Below are 20,313 nucleotides of genomic sequence, written 5' to 3'. Positions count from 1 at the left end.
TATTTAGGTTGGAGCAGATATCTGTGGATTTGTGGCTGAGACCACAGAAGAGCTTTGCAGAAGGTGGATGCAACTTGGGGCTTTTTATCCATTTTCCAGAAACCATAATGCTGATGGATATGAGGTAAATGCCTCTTGTTCTCCATGTTTCAAAATAAAACATAATTTTAAACTTAAATTTATATCTATAGAAGATCTGGTCTGAAAGTTTGTAGTATAATTCATAAAGAAGAGTTGGAAGTCCTCTTCTCAAGGTCTATAAATATTTTGTATATATAAATATGATCAAATAAGGAAATCATGAGACATAGTCATAGCATAAATATTTTATTTAAGCCTAAAGCATATACACATGTGTTAAATCACAATATTTTAAGTTAAGGACAAAGCTTTTTGAGTCTGGATTCTTACATTCTAACAATATAAGTTCAGGTAACTTTCATAAAAATATAATATACTATTAAGGATTTCCAGTTTTTCTTTCATTAAAGATACACAAGAAATTAAAGATACTTGCAAAGCAGTTTGAGGCCATAGTCTTTCTGTAATAGGTAAAACTGTAATGACAGGTGGGGAAAAAATAAAACTAACGCTTTTAAAACATGCATCTGAACTGAGCATTCAGTATGCAGTGAGCTCTCATAGGTATATTTCTCAAAGGGAATGAGGAAATTAGGTGAAAGCATTAAGTCAATTAAGTACATGTTGGTTAAAAATTATTCACGGTGCGCACACTGGGGCTTAATTCTCTTTGAGAAGAGGGTCAACTACTCAGAGCTCAGCCTGGAAGGAAGTGTGATAGTACAGAAGTAAAAGATATAAATTGGATATTCGTCACTTCCTAATCTACCTAAGTGATGCTTCAAGAAATTTGCGTTCATGGGAGATCCTGATATGAATTACATTATAATTTGTGTTTATCTCTGTCCTCCAAAAAGCAGATGCCAAGAGACAATTAGAGATGTTAGAGATTTATTGGTGAAGCACTTGTGGTAGATAAAGGAGAGGAAGCAGGAGAAAGTGGAGAGAGCCTTCAGATCACAATTCGGGTCTGAACCAGGTGAAGATGAAGGCAAAGAAGGTTTGATAGGGAGAGTTATATACTACAGCCCAGTTCTAAGGAAATTACAGTCCAGTAGGGAGTCCTCAAGGTAAAGTTGACCGCTGGGAGACCCCTGTATCTCCCTGGAATGGGCCTGAATAGTAGTCCCACCTTGCTCATTGATTTCCTGGGAGCAGCCAAATGGAAATGTGACTTTGCGGTAAATATGATGATGAATCTAGGGAAGCAGTAGCTGGTTCGCTCAGTTAATTTTGTTACCCATAGCAGGAAATCTAAGCAGGTTTGCTCACATCATTAAACCTTGGCTGAGAGAGTCAGCTAATCTAGCTTGGGCTCAGCAAGGAGGCTGTCCTTCAAGTTGCAAGCCTATAGGCTGGCCAGGCAGCTCTGTTCCCTGTATCCCTTGGCTAGCAGGCCATTTGGGCTTATTGTCCTAATAGCAATGGCAAGGCACAAGGCAGCAAGTCCTCAGGCAAGCACATTTCCAGCCCTTACTTGAAGGTGTCACATGTAGTAAGACTCCATTGGCCAGAGTATGTCATATAGCTGAGCACAAAGCCAAGTGGTGGGGAAGTACAATCCACTGCTAGAGGTAGGTGCAAAGTCACATAGCAAAAGTTGAGGGTACAAGGAGGCATGAAAATTGGGACCAATAATTCAATCTATCACAAATAATAGAAGAGAAGAATGCTTTGTTAAAATAGTTTCCATCTTCTCTAAGTATGTATATTTAAAAGGGAAATGTCCACTTTAAAATAAAGTTTAATTTATATATATATATATATCCAAATGAAAACATAAAAGTTAGAAATTCATATCCTTTGATAATGAAATAGGAGTAATCTCAACTTTTTACAAACAAGGTAAAATGTATACATTTTGGTTTTCAAAAATATATTTAATGCTTCTATTTTAATTTTCATTCATGTTTTAACTTTCTTATTTCAATTCCTCTATTTATGCCACAGCATCAGGATCCAGCATTTTTTGGACCGAATTCTCTTTTGGTTAATTCATCAAGGCACTATTTGAATATTCGCTATACCTTGTTACCTTTCCTCTATACTCTATTTTATAAAGCCCATATGTTTGGAGAAACAGTAGCAAGGCCAGTTCTTCATGAGTGAGTACTGTGTTCAAGAATTTCAGTGTCTTTCAAATTATATTCAGACATATGAAAAATTAATAGGGGTAAATCAAGATGTCAAGTAGATTCTACTGCTTTTTCTTACACTTATGTAAATAAGTTGATTAACTGTGGAATGATAGTAATAAATATAATTAATTTGGTGAATTGGACAAGATTAATCTAGAAATGTGAGAACTGCATAGAACTTAAAAGGAAAAAGATATGTGGAATAATTTGAGAAATTATATCAATAAGCAATATTAAATATAGAATACTGAAAACATAATCATGTATATATTGTGAAAATCAACTAATTATAGATAGTGTATAGTATAGCTACAAAACAATGAATTGTGCTTGTCTTTGTACTTCTTGACCAAGGCAGGGACTTTCCTCAAGAAATGACTAAAGATCCTTTCAAATCCAAGTCAAAATGGGAGTTTATAAAGAAAAAAGTGTAAAAGGAGGAAAGTAGAATATGAAATATTTCTGGTACTTTATGGACCTATCTTACAGGAGAAAAATGAATTAAACAGAATAGTTGTTTATTACAGATAAAAAGGAGCCTTATCATATATGATGGATTTTTTTGAGTCCCAAATGAACGAATTTCCTCTCTCCCTCTCTCCCTCTTTTCTCCCCTCTCTCCCTTCCTTTCTACCTTCTTTTTTTGAGTGTCAGATGAACCATGAGGATGTAATAACTATAGATTCAAAATGACATATCAAATAAGTAAAATTAAAGACAATAATTATTCCCAGGGAGAAACTTAAAACATAAACCAAATGAAGAATTTGAATAAACTTATTTTTTATCTTTGTATTGTAAATATTGTCATTGTTCTTAGGTTTTATGAGGATACTAATAGCTGGATTGAGGACACTCAATTCTTATGGGGCCCCTCATTACTTATTACCCCTGTCTTGAAACAGGTAGGATACAATTTTAATAAATTTATATTTTAATGGAAACTTTGTGTAATCAAATCCACACTAAATTACAAAACATCTGGGTAATAAATGTTACTCAATAGACTGCTTCAACCTGATAAGTGTTAAATTGAATTCTAAATGCAGAAGAAATTGTGAAAAATTATAAATATATTAAGTAGATTTATGCTGTTCAAATATATAATATGTACTGGGGAGAAAAAAGTTGTATAAAATTAGTATTCTTCTGAAAAGGAAAGATTTATTTATGACATCAAATCAAATCTTATAGTATAACAAGGAATTCTCATTCAAGTAGATATAGACATTGAAATTTTGCTATATTGTAAATAAAGGTGAACTTGAAAACCAGTGGATCATATGAAAATGCTGAAAAATAGTTGAATGAGTTATATGTTTTTTATCTGTTATTTAAAAGTGGAAATATACGGAAATGAATGTGTTCATACTCACAATTACCATGTAGATTATAGCAATACAAATACAAATGCATGTATCCATTATTTTAGTTGCCACTTAAATTCATTTCATCTTTGCTTTAGGAATATTTTACATTATAATATCTAAAGCTAGTAAAATAGCCTTTTGATTACTATATATAGAAAATATTGGAATATAACAATACAAAGGAAGTTTCTTTTCGCTTCACTATGAAAATCCAACTTAACATTTGATGTGATTCTCTTCCATTACATATTGAAGTAATATATATATATCTCTATATATCTATATATAAATTATCTTGTTTATTTTAGGGAGCAGATACAGTGAGTGCATACATCCCTAATGCGACTTGGTATGATTTTGAAACTGTAAGTAACCTTAATATAATAATAGATCACAAGTACATATTGTTCAACATCTGTACATGGAAACAACTCCAAACACACAGCATATCTTTTTTTCAGTAGTTCTGTTATTATTACAAAAATTAATAATTCCAAATTTTAATAATGTGGAAGTCTGTGCGGGTGTATATTTTGTTGCATGTGAGAAAGTATATATTTTGTTGCACGTGATTAATACGAAGTTATATTCTTTAGTGTAGAGTTATCCATTTTAAATTGTGGAAATAAAAGGTCAAGAGTAATTTTAAGGAGTAGTAACTTATTTTAATAATTTCCCTATTTTACATATTCATCTTATGGCCAGAAAACTGAGTATTAAGCTAATCTTAAACATTTGTTTTTATAATGTATATTGTAATGTTTGGGAAAGATTTTCATCTCAATCTTGAAAAGGCAGCGTAGCAGTATTCATACACACGACCTATTTTTTTTAATTGACCAAGACCTTCTGAGAATATTTATTTTAAAGGAAAGTATTTTGTAATGCACTTATATTTGCTAAGCAGACCCTTTATTTTTATTTTTTTATTTTTTTGTGGTACGCGGGCCTCTCACCGTTGTGGCCTCTCCCGTTGCGGAGCACAGGCTCCGGATGCGCAGGCTCAGCGGCCATGGCTCACGGGCCCAGCCGCTCCGCGGCATGTGGGATCTTCCCGGACCAGGGCACTAACCTGTGTCCCCTGCATCGGCAGGCGGACTCTCAACCACTGCACCACCAGGGAAGCCCAAACCCTTTATTTTTATAAGAAATGATTTTTAAAAAATTCTTTCTAGAGGCATGGTTAACTTTAAACCAAAACAAAGAATAAAAATTAGTGCTAATTAAGAATATTGTTAATTATTGTAGAAGGGAAATGGATTGCTCTATGTTGATTTTTTTTTGTGAAACCAAACTTATTTTTACCCAGCTTTCATCAGTAAACTGAAAAAGAGTTTTCTTTAAAAGTTAGAAAATGACATGTTAATATTCACTAAGATGACACGAATTTCTCATAGTAAGAATTATTTCTATGTGTAATTCTTGTAAAATGGGGTTTAAATTCTTTACAATAATGAAAAAAATATTTTTATCTTCCAAATATTAGGGTGCAAAAAGACCATGGAAAGGACAACGTGTTGATATGTATCTTCCAGCAGACAAAATAGGATTACATCTTAGAGGAGGTTACATTATCCCCATTCAACAACCTGCTGTAACTACAACAGCAAGGTAAAATGAAAAGGCATTAACTGAAATCTGAAATATAATTCAAGTTTTAATGTTTCACATTTTTATTAAGAATCAAATATTGATATTTAGCTTTTTCACCAGAAGATATTTGATATACGTAAGGACTTCCTACATATAACCATCATGGTTATAAAAAGAAGAATCAAATTATATATATTACTACAAACTTCTTGATTTAAAAAATAAGCATAGATTAGAAATTTATTTCCTATGCCAAAATGTACTGACATTCTCTAAAGAATATGTATAATTAAAGTTAATTGCTGATTCTTAATAAAAAATGAAGTATTAAGTTATATAATTGATTAAAGTGTCAGTTGTTACATATTTGGATTTTCAATACGTAAATGTCACAATGTTTTTCTTTCAGCTAAAACGTTTTAAGTTAATAAATGAGGTAGATATTTTTGTTAAGTAAAGAACAAGATAGAAACTAAGTTGTTCAGTAAGAATAAATTTGAGAACTATTTAGAAAAAAAGCAGAAACTTGAAAATTCTGGTGCTTTATCTTGCAACATTCATTCTGGGTACATGGACAGAATGTGTCATATTGAATCTATGCATTTCCCCATAGTCTACAACACCCCAATAGATATCTATTCCTTACTCTGCTGTATTTTCTTCATAACATTAAGAATATCTGGAATTATATTTTTACTTTTTCTTATATGTAGTGTTTCTACTCCCCCAGACTATAAACTCCATGAAGGCAGAGACTTGACTTTTCACTGCTTTAGTCCCCAAACCAATAGTAGTGTCAGCCTATTATGGAATAGGCTCCTGATTTTCTCTAAATATTTGTTGAAGGAACAAATTAATAAGTGAATGGATGTGTGTTAGTAACTTAATTATTTTTGTTTTCTAGAATTGATCACTTTCATATTGTAACTGTTTCGTGACGATGTTCTCAAAATAATTGGTTATACTCTAGAGCTGTATTGAACAAGAGAAACATACACTTGGATGAGTGCATGTTGGAAGGAATGTATTATGTATAGAGCAGTTACCTGGACTGTATAGCCTCATTTTAAGTTTAAAAACCTATAGCAATATATAACTAAAAAAATATTCATCATGTTTCATTTCACATGATAGAATTAGCTTCATTTGTAAGACTATTAGAGATTCCACTTAGCATTTAAAATTTTATTTTATAGTGCTTTTCATTGTTTTGTAACCTGGGTACACTGCAATTTAGGGTTAATGTGTATGTGGCAAATACATGTTGAATTGAGCAATTATAAGATATATTTAATTTTGTTGTTTGAATTGAAATATTTTTATACCGTTTCAATTTTGATGGTGTCTTGGCCCCCAAGAAATTCCATATTGTACATTTTTAAATTAATTTAATTAAGTAATTTATTTTTGGCTGCATTGGGTCTTCAGTTGCTGTGCGTGGGCTTTCTCTAGTTGCAGCAAGCGTGGGTGGGGGCTACTCTTCATTGTGGTGCATGGGCTTCTCATTGCAGTGGCTTCTCTTGTTTTGGAGCACAGGCTGTATGCACACATGCTTCAGTAGTTGTGGCATGTGGGCTCAGTAGTGTGGCTCACAGGCTCTAGAGAGCAGACTCAGTATTTGTGGTACACGGGCTTTGTTGCCTCCCGGAATGTGGGATCTTCCCAGACCAGGCCTCGAAACTGTGTCCTCTGCATTGGCAAGCAGATTCTTAACCACTGTGCCACCAGGGAAGCCCTTCGTATTGTATTTATTCCTTTCATTTATTTTCTAAGCATATGAATTATTTTTCTCATTGATAAATTACTAATAAGTATAGACATGAATTTTATTAATATCAGTGTTCTCATGTGAATGCAGAACTCCTCCAAGTCCCTTATGTTGAAATGGATTTATTTATAAGATATTTCGCTATACATTTATTTTTAATCATATATGCACCCAAACTTACTTAACAGCCGAAATAACCCTCTAGGACTTATAGTTGCTTTAGATGAAGATAACAAAGCAAAAGGAGACTTTTTCTGGGATGATGGAGAAACTAAAGGTAAGTTTCAAAGTGATATGCTTTTAAATGTTCATTTTAATGATGGGAAGTTTTGCCTTTATTATAAAATTAAACAAAAATATCACAAGTTTTAATTTTTAATTGCTGTTTTATATCTATCTTAAGATTTTAGGTTACTTTATGAAATTTAACATTGGTATTTAAATTATATATATTTAATTACAATATTTTTATCTTTTGGTTTATCATAAAAAGTCTTTGACAAATATAAATATCTTATTAGATTACTGTATAAAAATTAAAATAGTTAATAAATTCACAGATGTATAACTTGCATCCTATTTTCAACTATCTTATATGATTATAGTGGTTAAAACTAAAGTTTTATTACTGTAAAAGAAAACCAATATTAAGGCTTTAGTTAATTAATGTAGCTGGGGAGGGATAAATTGGGAGTTTGGGGTTAACAAATACACAATACTGTATATATAAATAGATAAACAACAAGGACCTAATATATAGCACAGGGAACTATATTCAATATCTTTTAATGAACTATAATGGACAAGAATCTGAAAAAGTATATATATATATTTTTAGGTATGTGTTTTATATATGTACGTATAAAAAATTATAGTTTACCTTCTATTATAGCTCACTACTTTTCAGATATATTAAAGAATGCCCTATATGCCTTTGTCTATAGTATATGAAACATCCAAATATCTCTAAATTAACTCCAAGAAATAGCCTATGTATTGGTGTGCTCTCTTACAATTTTGAAAATATGGAATCTATGAAAAAAATTCTGTTCTTTTTTAAGTCTTATCTCCTATGAATATGTAGATTACCACAATATATCTGCTCCGCCAGATATATTGTCTTCCCCTTGTCAGTTGATGGTAATTTCATCTCTGCAAGATGCCAAAAACTTTAGAGTTCACTCTTGTCTGTCACAACCTAGGAATTTCTCTTGGTTCCACCTTGATCTTGCTTCTCTCATAAACTCCACCATTATCATCACTACTTTTCATTTTAATTACTGCAATAGCTCCCTAACTGGTCTTTAGGTCAATAGCTCTTGTCAATCCCCCTTTTTTACATTCTATTTACCAACCAGCAGATAGAGTGATCCCTTTAAAAGATGATTCAAATCATTACACTTCTGCTCAAAACCCTGTATCAATTCTCCATTTTACTCAATTAAGAGCCACAGTCTTTACCAAGACCTAGGGCATTCACTATGTCCTGCACATTTTACACACACACGCACACACACTCATGCACACACACTGTGCTCTACCATTCTCCATTTCTCATTATACGCCAGCACACCAGCCTTCTCCCTCTTTCTCAAATACCTTAGAGTCAAACACACTAGGGTGAGCTCTGCCCTGAGAATAGATTCAAAGCATTTACTACATAGAAATTCTGTAAGAGAGGATTGCAGCAGAAGTAAATTGTTTTGTAATCATCAGGTAAAGAATGTTGTTGAGATAATACCTCTATTGGTAGCATGTGGAACCTGATTTTAAGGTTATTCTCATTTCTCAGATTATATAAATATTTCCAAATTCATTCCTGTTTTCTACTTGCAAAAAATTATATTGATAATTTACTTCATATAAAATGGTTAAAAATATGGAGTTATGATTTAATCAGACATTTAATATGATATCTATATACTGAAGTGTGTTAAAAAGTTAAAATCAAAATTTTCTGAATAATCAATCAAACACAAGACAATAAAATGACCTTCAGTTTGGGTTCTGACTCTATTTTTATTTCCTAGGATTAAAATTTTAAGTAAATTAATGTTATTCAAAGTATTGTATATAAATCCTAGTATTCCCTTTATTTTTTCCACTCTTTCTTCCTAATTATTTTAGTTATAATCTTTAGTTCCCTGTTAAAGAAACATGTTGATAAAAAGTTATGTTACATTGTTACATATATCATGCAGAAAATAATTGCTTTCTTCAATTTTTCTCATTAAAGTTTATTTGAAACTTTAATGTCTCCACATTCACTCATTCTTCAAATAATGAAAAAACACACTGAAAGATGCGAACCAAAATTGTGGTGTGCCATGGCTTCCCAAAATAAACTGAATGTTCCACAGTTTACTAAAAAGAGATAAAATATCATTCAAAAAATAGTTATAATTATATATATTTTACTACAAGTTTTGTGCTCTCTGAATTTCCAGAACTATTTTAGCAGTCCTTGAAAAATCAAACTGGGCAAAGATGCATTCACTACCTTTACTTCCTGGGAAAATAAACTACCAAAATAGTTTCATTTAAAGATAATTAAGAACCTTAATTTAAAAGAATAATCTGTTTAATTTGCTTCATTAATAAATAATATCTATTTAAAAAAATTCCCTGTGTTGTCTAACTGTAAAAATAAAACAGAATTTAACATTACATTTTGATCTGATAACTTTTTTTTTCACCATTTCAGATACCATCCAAAATGGCAACTACATTTTATATACATTTTCAGTTTCTAATGTAAGCATTCTCCTTGAACACATAGCTAAATATAATACCTTGTTAATGTCTAGATTGTGCCTTTTGGAATGATGTTACATTTCTCTCCAGAAATCAGTGGAAAGAAACAAAATAAATTGTTCAATTTAAATTATTAAATTATATATGAATTACCTTAAATTTTTATATTTCAATGTAATAGATGAGTTTCTGTTGATGAAATTGATGCACAGAAATCTTCAGACTTCTTGTAGCACTATGTCTGGTTTAAGCACTATGTCCTGGGAAAATAATCTCAACATATTTGAAAATGTTTTAATATACCAATCACAGCAGTGACTGTCATGGATTTGGGGTGAAAATGAAAAAGCTATGCACAAGATTAAATTTTGAATAATTAGTAGCAATGCTTTTTGTAGAAGTTAGATTTCTTCATATATTCTTTTTTGCCAAAGATAATTTATTCTTCACCAATGAAGAGAATGAGAAGGAATATACATGATTTGCGTCATGCATAATTTATCTCTGAAAATAATTTTAGAGCATGTATAAAAGACAATTTTAAAGAGTTACTAATAAGTGTATTTATATAGGGTACTTTGATGTGAAGAGCTGTTGGGAATGGAGGGATAGATGATTGGTTCTTTTCTTATTATACTATATTATTAAATACCAAATAATGCTATAATTTAATACTAAATAATACTAATTTATTAGTATTATCAGCATAAATAAATTCTAAATTATGTGAGATGTAGAACATTTTCTTAGAATTTTGGCTAATTCCTAAGCTCTCTTGTCTAAAGTTTTTCACTTAGCAATTTTCATTAAAGTATGTATTGGTTAATTATTTTTATTTAGTAAAAACTATAGTTTATACATTTTTAGAACTGTAAGATTTAATCAGTATAAATACACTTTTCATTTCTAATTTGTATCCAATGACCTTCTACTTGATATATAATATTATATACATTTTTCAGAACAAATTAGATGTTATATGCACACATTCGTCATACCAGGAAGGAACCACTTTAGCATTTGAGACTATAAAAATCCTTGGGTTGATAGACACTGTTACAGAAGTTTCAGTGATGGAAGATAATCAACCAATGAGAGCTCACTACAATTTCACTTATGATATTTCCAACCAGGTAAATACAATCTTAAAATATTTTAGTTATCACATACTCTCATATTTAACATTATATAACCATTCAGGCTCTTGGTTTTGTGATTTTTTTTTGTTCTTCATTACATATCTTTCTTTTCTTTTCCTTTTGCTGGCAATATTCCATTTTAGGTTATCTCAATTTATGTTGAGATATCAACCTTAAGGTGAACTGATACTACTTCTCCCTCTCTATTTAATTTTATCTTGTGTATCACTTATGTATGCCTTTCTAATATATTTTTTGATACCATTCTCCTATCCTGAACTCTTACCTACTGCATACGATAAAGAATCTAAAAGTTTTACCTTCTCATTTAAGACTTCTTAAGGTAATGATTGAATCCATTTCTTCAATTCTCTCTACTTCTTTCATGAACTCCCTTTGTCCTCAATATATCTTGTACTTCTCTTTCAAATTTTTGTTTACAGTCTCCCCTTCAAGTAGTCCCTTTCTTATCCTCGTTCTTGCCTTGTTTAACAAGTGTACTAGAGGGGGAAAAGGAGTAATAGAATTGGGCTCAAATTGCAGCCCTGCAGTCTGTGCATTTAAACACAGTAAATTAATCTCTCATTATCTCAGCTTCCTCATATGTAAAATGTCATATTTAATCATAATGTTGCTTCAGGTAAAAAATTAATTATTTAAAATGTTAGACAAAAATAATTTAAAACATGGAAGTGATATTTATTGGCATTTACTTTTCTACCATTCCTATATTCCTAAATATTAGTAATGTTAGCATAAATTCTAAATTGAGATGTAGGACAATTTTTAGAGTATTTTTGTCTAGCTTCTAAGTCCTCTGGCCCAGTTTTTCACTTAGGAATTTCCATAAAGATATGTATTGGTTAATTATTTTTTATTAGTAAGTATACTATAATGTATATATTCCTAGGACTATAAGAACTAATCAATAAATAATACAGGCTTATTGAGAACTTTATGACTCTAACAAAGATTATCAAGTGGGCATAATACAAAATTGTTTTATTATATGTTTTTACAATCCCAGTTTATATCTGTTTCTATTTTTATGCTAATGTAAAGATTTACAAAGACACTTATAGATACATCTTTCTAATTCTCCTGTTCTTGGACACTATCCTTTCACTTTTTTTTCTTTTTGCATAATACCATGTTATCTCCTCTCTAACTTGTCCCTCAAATATTATAAGCAGTGGATAAAATTAGGAAAATAAATAAATAATATTCCCCTCCTCTGACTCTGGGAGCCTCCAAATCAATCAAAGTGGTCAACATTTTCTTCCCTTTTTCTTCATTGAGGGGACTACTATTTATTTCATACCTGGTATGCCCCAAGCATAATGCCAGGTGTTTTAAATTTCACAGATCATTTATTCATTATCTCCATTTTACAGGAGGAGGAAATTGAAGATAAAACAGAGTAGATAATTTCCCCAGATTCATGAGCATTAAGTATCAGAACTGAGAATTGAACACATCTGGATTTAAAGATAATGTTTTTTATTAGTATTCTATAATTTCTCATAGTTTTGAGAACTCTTGAGATTCTAGCTATTTCAGTGGCATGCCATGTTTTTTCTTTTCTATTCTTTCTTTTAGTATTATATTAAAATTATTAATGATTTGATTTGAAGAATTGCTGTGGGGTTGCTGCATTTTAAAAATGTTAAGTATTTTTAAATTGTCCAGTGGTCAGAAATATTTTAATGTTTTCTTTCTCTTCAAAGAATCTACTAATTTACAATCTCATGTTTAACCTTGGAAGAAACTTTACTGTTCAATGGGATCAAACTTTCTTGGAAGCTGAAAAGTTTACTTGTTATCCAGATGCAGACATTGCAACTAAACAACGCTGTGAAGAACGTGGCTGCTTATGGGAAACGGTAATAAGAATTTTAATTATTCAAGATAAGGCTTTCACATAAACATTTCAAAGTAAACTGTATATATTATAATTTTAATTCTACAGCATATAAACTAAATTCATCTAGAGAAGCATTTGGAATTTGAAATTAGGACTTCTAATAGATAATTTATCTTTATCTTAATTCTCCAAAGACATAATTTAGTAAAAGCCAGACTAAATGGATGTGTAAGTTGCTTTCCAGGCATTTTGGATAGTATTACTTTATTTAATAAACTAGAACTCTATTTGTTGCACTTTGTTAGATGTTAGTTGTGGCTGACTAGCTTAATTGAGCAAGGTATTATGCCAGTAGGGAGTAGTGTTTCAAAAGCATTGTCTCAAGTTATTAAAATTTCTGAAATTGATTGATGGGCTGTATCTGTTCCACTAAGAGGTGACAATTTCTGCCAGTAATTTTGGTCAAACTTTCAAGAACAGGGCTTCCCTGGTGGTGCAGTGGTTAGGAATCCGCCTGCCAATGCAGGGCACACGGGTTCAAGCTCTGGCCCCGGAAGATCCCACGTGCCGTGGAGTAGCTAGGCCCGTGTGCCACAACTGCTGATCCTGCGCTCTAGAGTCTGTGAGCCACAACTACTGAGTCTGCATGCCACAACTACTGGGGCCTGCACACCTAGATCCTGTTCTCTCAACGAGAGGCCACCACAATTAGAGGCCTGTGCACCACAAGGAAGAGTAGCCCCCGCTCACCGCAACTAGAGAAAGCCCAGACACAGCAACAAAGATCCAATGCAGCCAAAAATAAATAAATAAAATAAATTAATTAAAAGAAAAATATTTTCAACAACAATGATGGTCATTGATAGTAGACATTTTTACAGAAAGGGATATGGGAAAAGTCCCCTCTTGCTACACTCATTTTATTTTTTAAATTCTGAACTTTTGGTTACATCATTGGGTTTTGTCAGCAAAAAAAGAAATTATTTCATATAATCAATAAATTAAATGCATGTGTTATAACACTGAGAAGAGTCTAGACACATCTGCCAGCAACTTCCCAGAAATGTCTGCACTTATATGAGGGAATATATAGAATCTCTGCCACCAGAGAAATGGCCCTCATTCCTCTCCATTGCTTGATGAAGTAACATAATCTTTACCATTAGGAAAGTTTATGGAAGAATTGAAGAAAAGAAGTGAGGAGGAGAAATGATAATGAAATCAATAAAAGCCAAATAGTGAAGTATCTTTCCAATATGCCTCCAAAATCTTCTTTTTAAATTCCAACTCTTCATTCAAATCCATACCCATTCTCCATTGCATTCAGTGCGTGGTCACTTCCTCTCATTATCAACTGAAACTAACACAACCTTGTTAATCAACTATACTCCAATATAAAAGTTAAAAAAATGAATATAAATGATGGGTACTAAAGCTCCAATAACTTCTAATAAGAAAATGTGAAAACTTTATTTTTCCCATTACTATTACTATTCAACACCTTATAGATTTTTAAGTCAAACAAGTGAAGCTTTAACATTAGAAGTCCATTAAATATGATGATTTAGAAAATTTATGTTTCTTTAGACCATCCTGTTTATTCATTGATCCATTTAACAAATTCTTGAGAACTACTTTGTTCTAGGCACTGTTCTAGACGAAGAAAATAAACAAAACCCTCTTCCCTGATAGAGTTTATATTCTAGTGTGGGAAAACAAATAGATAACCTAAAAAATTATGTTTTATGTTAGATAAGTATTATGGAGAACAATAAAGCAGAAAAGGAGAAGGGGGACGGAGAATGACAGTGGTGTTACTTTAATGATTGTACACAGAAGGTTTCTTTGAGAAGGTGGCATTTGTTAAAAGAGTTGAAAGAAAGAAAGGAAGGAATAATATTCCATAAAGAAAATACATCAACCTGAAGTACATCTGAAGTAAGAATGTACCTGGTATAGTCCACAAACAGCAAGGAGGCCATCGTGTCTGAAACAGAATGAGTGAATGGAAGAACAGCAGAAGATGAAATTATAGACATATGGGAACAAATAATGTAGATCAATTACTTAGACCATTTTTAGGATTAAGATTTTTACTCTGAGATAGAATACTTCTGGAGAGTTTTGAAAAGATGAATGAGAAAATTAAATTTCCATCTTAATAAGACCATAATGGCTTCTGTGTTGAGAACAGACTGTTAGAAGAATAAGGCAGGGAGACCAGGAAAGAGGCTGTTACAGTAATCAAAATAAAATATTGGTAGATTGAGCCACAGTGGTAATGGTAGAATTAGTAATAAGTGTTTGACTTTTCTGCATATTTTTAAGATAAAGCCAAAATGTGTTGTTCCTTGATTGGATATAGAATATGAGAGAAGAGTAAAAATGACTTCAAGTTTTTGGTTTAAACAGCTGGAAAAAAGAAAGTTGATAGTAACAAAGATTGACAAAACTGTGCGGAAACGAACATGGAGGGAAAGAGTTAAGATTTAGACAAATTAAGGTTGAGGTACTCAGTACAAATCCAAGTGCAGTTTTCCAACTGTGAGATGTAAACTAATGAAACTGAAAATTTTATATCATTGGTAAGATCTAAAATTTAGAGTCAGCATATATACAGTGTTTAAAATCATGTGATGAGAGGACATCATCAAAGGAATGAGCTTGAATAGAAAAGGGAAAAGTCAAAAACTAAACCCTGAATCATCCAACATTTAGACTCAGGGAAGTGATAAGGAACCAGAAAAGAGACTGAGAACAAATTGTAAAAGAAGTAGGTTGAAAACAAAGAAAATGTTGCTTCCTGTCAGCCAAGTGAACAAGGCATTTCAAGACAGAGAAGATTATCAACTGTGCAAATTATACTTATAAATCAGTAAAATAAGAACTAGAAACTGAAGTATGGATTTGGCAGCATGGAAGTCTTTGGTAACTATTACAAGAGAAATACTGATGGAGTGCTGGGAGTTAAAGCCTGGTCAGAGTGAGAATGAGATTCCAGTAAGAATGAAGAGACAAATTAGAGATAGTGAATATGGCAAACCTTTTATATTTTGCTCTAAGGAAAGCATAAAAAAATAGAGCAGTAATTAGAGAAATGAGTGAGGTGACAGTTTCTTTTAAGATGGGAAAAATCAAATTGGTTTATGCCATTGAGAATAACCAATAATAAGTAGAATATTAGTGATGCAGGACAGAGAATTGAGAATTGCAGGAGAAATGTCTTCATTGGCAAGGAGGCGTGGGATTGGGTACACGAATGAAATGGTTCACCTTAGATAGAGGTGTAGACCATACATATTCTGTAACAGGAGGTAAAGAGGTGGGTGGGTAGTTGTGGTGTTTTGTTCTGATTTTTCTCCCAATTGCTTTCCTTTCCATACTAAAATACTAACGAAAATCATTAGGAGATGATGAGAATAGGGAGGGTTTTTGTGATGGGAGAAAAAAGGAAAATGTTTTTCAGGGCAGTGTGATAGTGAACTAGGCAAATATAGTATGATTGATCTTTTGGACCCACTCTAACTTTTATGATTATATAAAGGGAGAGCAGTCTACAAGATTGTGTGCATTTTTCAAGCCATTCAGACACACAGTTGTAGGCACTGAGAATGTAGAGGATAGGTTTTTTTCCCAGCATTGTTGTTTTGCAACTGAGTGTAAGAAAGCAAGTGAGGGACATAGGGATTGAGATTATATGAAAAGGGGTGGTTTAGATGGGATTTATACAGTTTCCATAAATTAAATCACAAGATTATTTTCATCCTAACTACAAAAAATAACAATGCTGATAAACTACCAAGAAAGATAAATGAGAAAACATAAAATGATAAAGGGAAAGTGATACTGGGCAGAAAGATAGCTATGAAGCAGACATATACAGACTTTCTAAAGTTGATCATTTTCCTGGTTCCATTGGCACTCGATTCCATGCCTTTGGAATGAATACTGAAGTATTCCTATCAGTTAAGGATTGCCTGAAGCTGAAAGTATCAGAGACCTAAAATCTGATTTGGTTAAACAAGACAGGATTTATTTTTCTATTACAGAAAAAATCCCAGGCCTAATATTCTGGTATCTAAATGTTGTCAATGTTCCCTATTTATCATTTGTCTTTCATCCACAAAGTTTTATTATACAATTACGTATGCAGCATTCCAGGCCTGGAAGGTGGAAGAGCAAAGGCTATCCTAATTTAATCAGCTTATATCCTTTTCTTTTAAGGAGATTTGGCAGGGGGGTGTCACATACAACTTCCTCAAAAGAGACTGGGAAATATAGATGGGCACATTGCTTCTTCCAACAATATATTAATTTAATAAGAAAGACCAATTAGCCCTGATCTTTGGCTGCAGTTGCTATTATAATACTGGTAAGGATGTAATTAACCAATAGAAAGACCAGTCATGAAATAAAGAACAATATACTTTGATTATAAGTAAAAGAAAAGAACTTTATATTCATGCCACTCTGAGGATTATTGTAGAGTCATTTTACACACAAAAAAAGGCAGTAATCAATAAGAAGTGTAAAAACAAGCTTGGGATCAAAAGTTATGAGTAATATACTTAATTATGTTCAGAGACAATACAATCATCTATATTCTGAATTGAAAAACTATGACATTTGATTGTTCTGCTCTACCTGTCTATCTTTAGAGTCAAAATATAAATATTCTAAACATTTTAGTACATGGTGTGTCATGTTGCCTAATAGATATTTTGTGCTATGACTGCAATTTCATTCTAGTATTAAACAATAACATTTGTAAATCATACAACATGTGATTAACATGTCTACCTTATTATTTTTTTTAATATTACAATGCTTACAATTTCTGACAATGAACTTGTCTTGTTTTTAGGCTCCTTTAGGATCCAAAGCACCTGAGTGTTACTTTCCTAAAGAAGACAACTCTTACTTAGTCCAGTCAACTCATTACTCATCAGTGGGTATAACAGCTGACCTCCAGCTGAATACTGTAAAAGCTCGAATAAAGCTACCTTCTGATCCCATCCCAACTCTTCATGTGGAGGTGAAATATCATAAAGATGATATGCTGCAGTTTAAGGTATGTTTAATATAAACTATCTCAATGCATGATTCATCTCTCAAGACAGATTTTAAATAGATTTGGTGCTTGGATTTTTCATGTAATACTAAGGATTATTAACTGGGTTGATGACATTTTAATTCTATAAAGTAAAACTTTTTTTTCCTACAGAGCTCATAGCTAGATGAACAGTAAATAAAATTTTTTGTTTTTGCTAGCTTTGTGAATAATTAAACATATGGTCGTGATTTTTTAGTTATTTAAATTCTTGATAAATTGATAAATCACTTAGAATTGGACTATGTTGGTTGTCCCATTAAAATAAACAAAACAGAAAAAAATAAACACAATAAGATGCTTACTGTTTCCATTATTTCTTTTTAAACAGTGATCTGAATTTTCTGGCCAATGCAATAAGAAATACAAAAGAGATAATTTCTTTCAATAGTTACACTTAGCAATTATTTTTTACTTAAGAGCTCCAAGGGAATCCATTAAGAAAACTATTAGAAATAGTATGGACTCATATATGACAAATGGAAAGCAATTTCAACTCATACAATCAAGAAAAATATTAAGACCTCACAAGCAGACATTTAACAGAAGAAGAAATAAAATTTGGACTAAAATATTAAAGTAATTATACTCATTAAAAATAAAAGGAACTAAAGGCAAATACAAAGAATCGGAAAGCTAAATTTGAATAATTGTGTAGAAAATGGTTTATCCTCATCAGCAAGGAAATAAATGACTGTTTGAGAAATAAATGCTTTTTAGTTTAACATATAACAGTATTAGAGTACACCTCTTAGTGAGAATATTAATTAGTACACTAATTCTGGAAAACAGTTTACCAATAGTTTATCAAGGATCCTACAAATGTTAGAATACTCTGACCTAATATTATCACTTATAAGTAATGTACTGAGGAAATAAAGACATGAATGAAGATAAATTAGCATTAATATTCATTGTAAGATCATATATAAGGCAAAAATATTGAAACAACTTTGTCTAACCATGAAGTGATAAATAATTTTGTGTATGCATATAAATGAATATTTAGCTTTAAAGTTCTCTTTCTGAAGATTTCTCATTGTATGGAAAAATGAATTATAAAACATTAAAACAGGTAAAATACAGTACATAATTTGAGTCCATTACATATCTATATATGTGTATGGAATTCTATATAGATATATGGGCCATAGATACAAAATTAGGAATTATGATAAGAATTCTAAATATTCTTGTTTGAACCATTATTTAAATTAGTTAATTATATGTACCTAATATGTTGGCAATAAGAACTAAACATATCTGTTTTCATTATCTCTCTGTAATAGATTTATGACCCCCAAAATAAGAGATATGAAGTTCCAGTACCATTAAACATTCCAGCTACACCGACAAGTACTTATGAAAATAGACTTTATGATGTTGAAATCAAGGAAAATCCTTTTGGCATCCAGATTCGAAGGAGAAGCACAGGAAGAATTATGTAAGTGATTCAATTATTTGATATGAAGGGTATTTTCACTGTGCTAGCATGTCATCACACCAAAAGTGGTTTTAGGTGTATGTATTAAATAATTTGGCTTATATTAACATTTAAAAACTAAAGTCAGCAAATCATTAACAGTTGGTGTAAAATTTTATTTACACTTTGGATGTGATGAATTTCATTATTAAATATCAGACCCACTCTTCTAATCAAGTTGAGAACCAAGACTCCTATTGAAAAGCACGATGAGTGTTGTCAAAATAAGTAGTTGGAAATGTGTTATGTAAATATTTTATTAGAACTATTGAAATTGGAGTTTTTTGGTCCTGGAATCTGATAAAGTTAATACTATGTTTGTCAGGAATTGATGAAAGGAAATTAAGATATACACATATAGATATGTTTTTATGTCTAATGAATAAATATAAATTTTAAAATATTACCTTTTTTTGGTAAAAAGCTCTACAAACTACAGTGTATTAAAAGATACTTCTATGTAATTTAAGCTTGCCCTGCTATCCTTTACAAGATACTGTCACGATGTGTTCAGGTATTGTCAGTATGGATACAAATAATGAAGAAAATTATGTTTATATTGTTTTAAAATTTTGTTGTTATGATAATAGTTTTGTTCCAAAGGATAAGAAGCAAAATGATTTTGTAGAAAATTCCTGATGCAGAGGCATTATTTATTGTTTTTCAGGAAGCATTATTCTTTAGTAAATACTTTTCCAAAATCATTAATATAAAAATTTGAATATGTCTCAAATTCTTTTTAATACTTATGTTTCCTTTCTCTGCCAACTTTCTCTTCTTCTTCTTTTATCTTCTTCTTGCAAATGACATTCTCTGTAACACATTTCTTCTGGATTTCTTCATAAACACATGGTTTTATAAATACAAAACAAAAGAAGAAGAAAATGATTGGAAATAATAATAGAGTTTAGAATTAAAATATCCATTATACCTTATAGTTTATTTTGATATTGATTTCTTTTTATTCTATACGTAGTAAAAATTTACTGATTATCTCAAGGGAACGGGACAAT

At 31.4% G+C, this 20,313-nt stretch overlaps 1 protein-coding gene across 1 annotated transcript in view; it reads left to right on the top strand.

Moving 5' to 3' along the window:
* Window positions 1–20,313, top strand: part of SI (sucrase-isomaltase) — a gene marked incomplete at its 5' end in the record, with an annotated part of 99,725 nt that overhangs the window by 41,347 nt on the left and 38,065 nt on the right. Inside the window, 11 exons of the mRNA XM_082654363.1 lie at window positions 8–124; window positions 2,032–2,186; window positions 3,040–3,124; window positions 3,898–3,954; window positions 5,076–5,200; window positions 7,139–7,227; window positions 9,655–9,704; window positions 10,667–10,837; window positions 12,571–12,726; window positions 17,572–17,778; window positions 19,107–19,261. Of these exons, the coding sequence (XP_082510489.1) occupies window positions 8–124; window positions 2,032–2,186; window positions 3,040–3,124; window positions 3,898–3,954; window positions 5,076–5,200; window positions 7,139–7,227; window positions 9,655–9,704; window positions 10,667–10,837; window positions 12,571–12,726; window positions 17,572–17,778; window positions 19,107–19,261 (1,367 nt within the window). The remainder of the gene's footprint in view (window positions 1–7; window positions 125–2,031; window positions 2,187–3,039; window positions 3,125–3,897; window positions 3,955–5,075; window positions 5,201–7,138; window positions 7,228–9,654; window positions 9,705–10,666; window positions 10,838–12,570; window positions 12,727–17,571; window positions 17,779–19,106; window positions 19,262–20,313) is intronic.

The sequence above is a fragment of the Grampus griseus genome (genome assembly GCF_964374135.1).
Source record: "Grampus griseus genome assembly, chromosome: 5".
NCBI classification, from domain to species: domain Eukaryota; kingdom Metazoa; phylum Chordata; class Mammalia; order Artiodactyla; family Delphinidae; genus Grampus; species Grampus griseus.
This window is presented reverse-complemented; position numbering and strand designations above follow the sequence as displayed.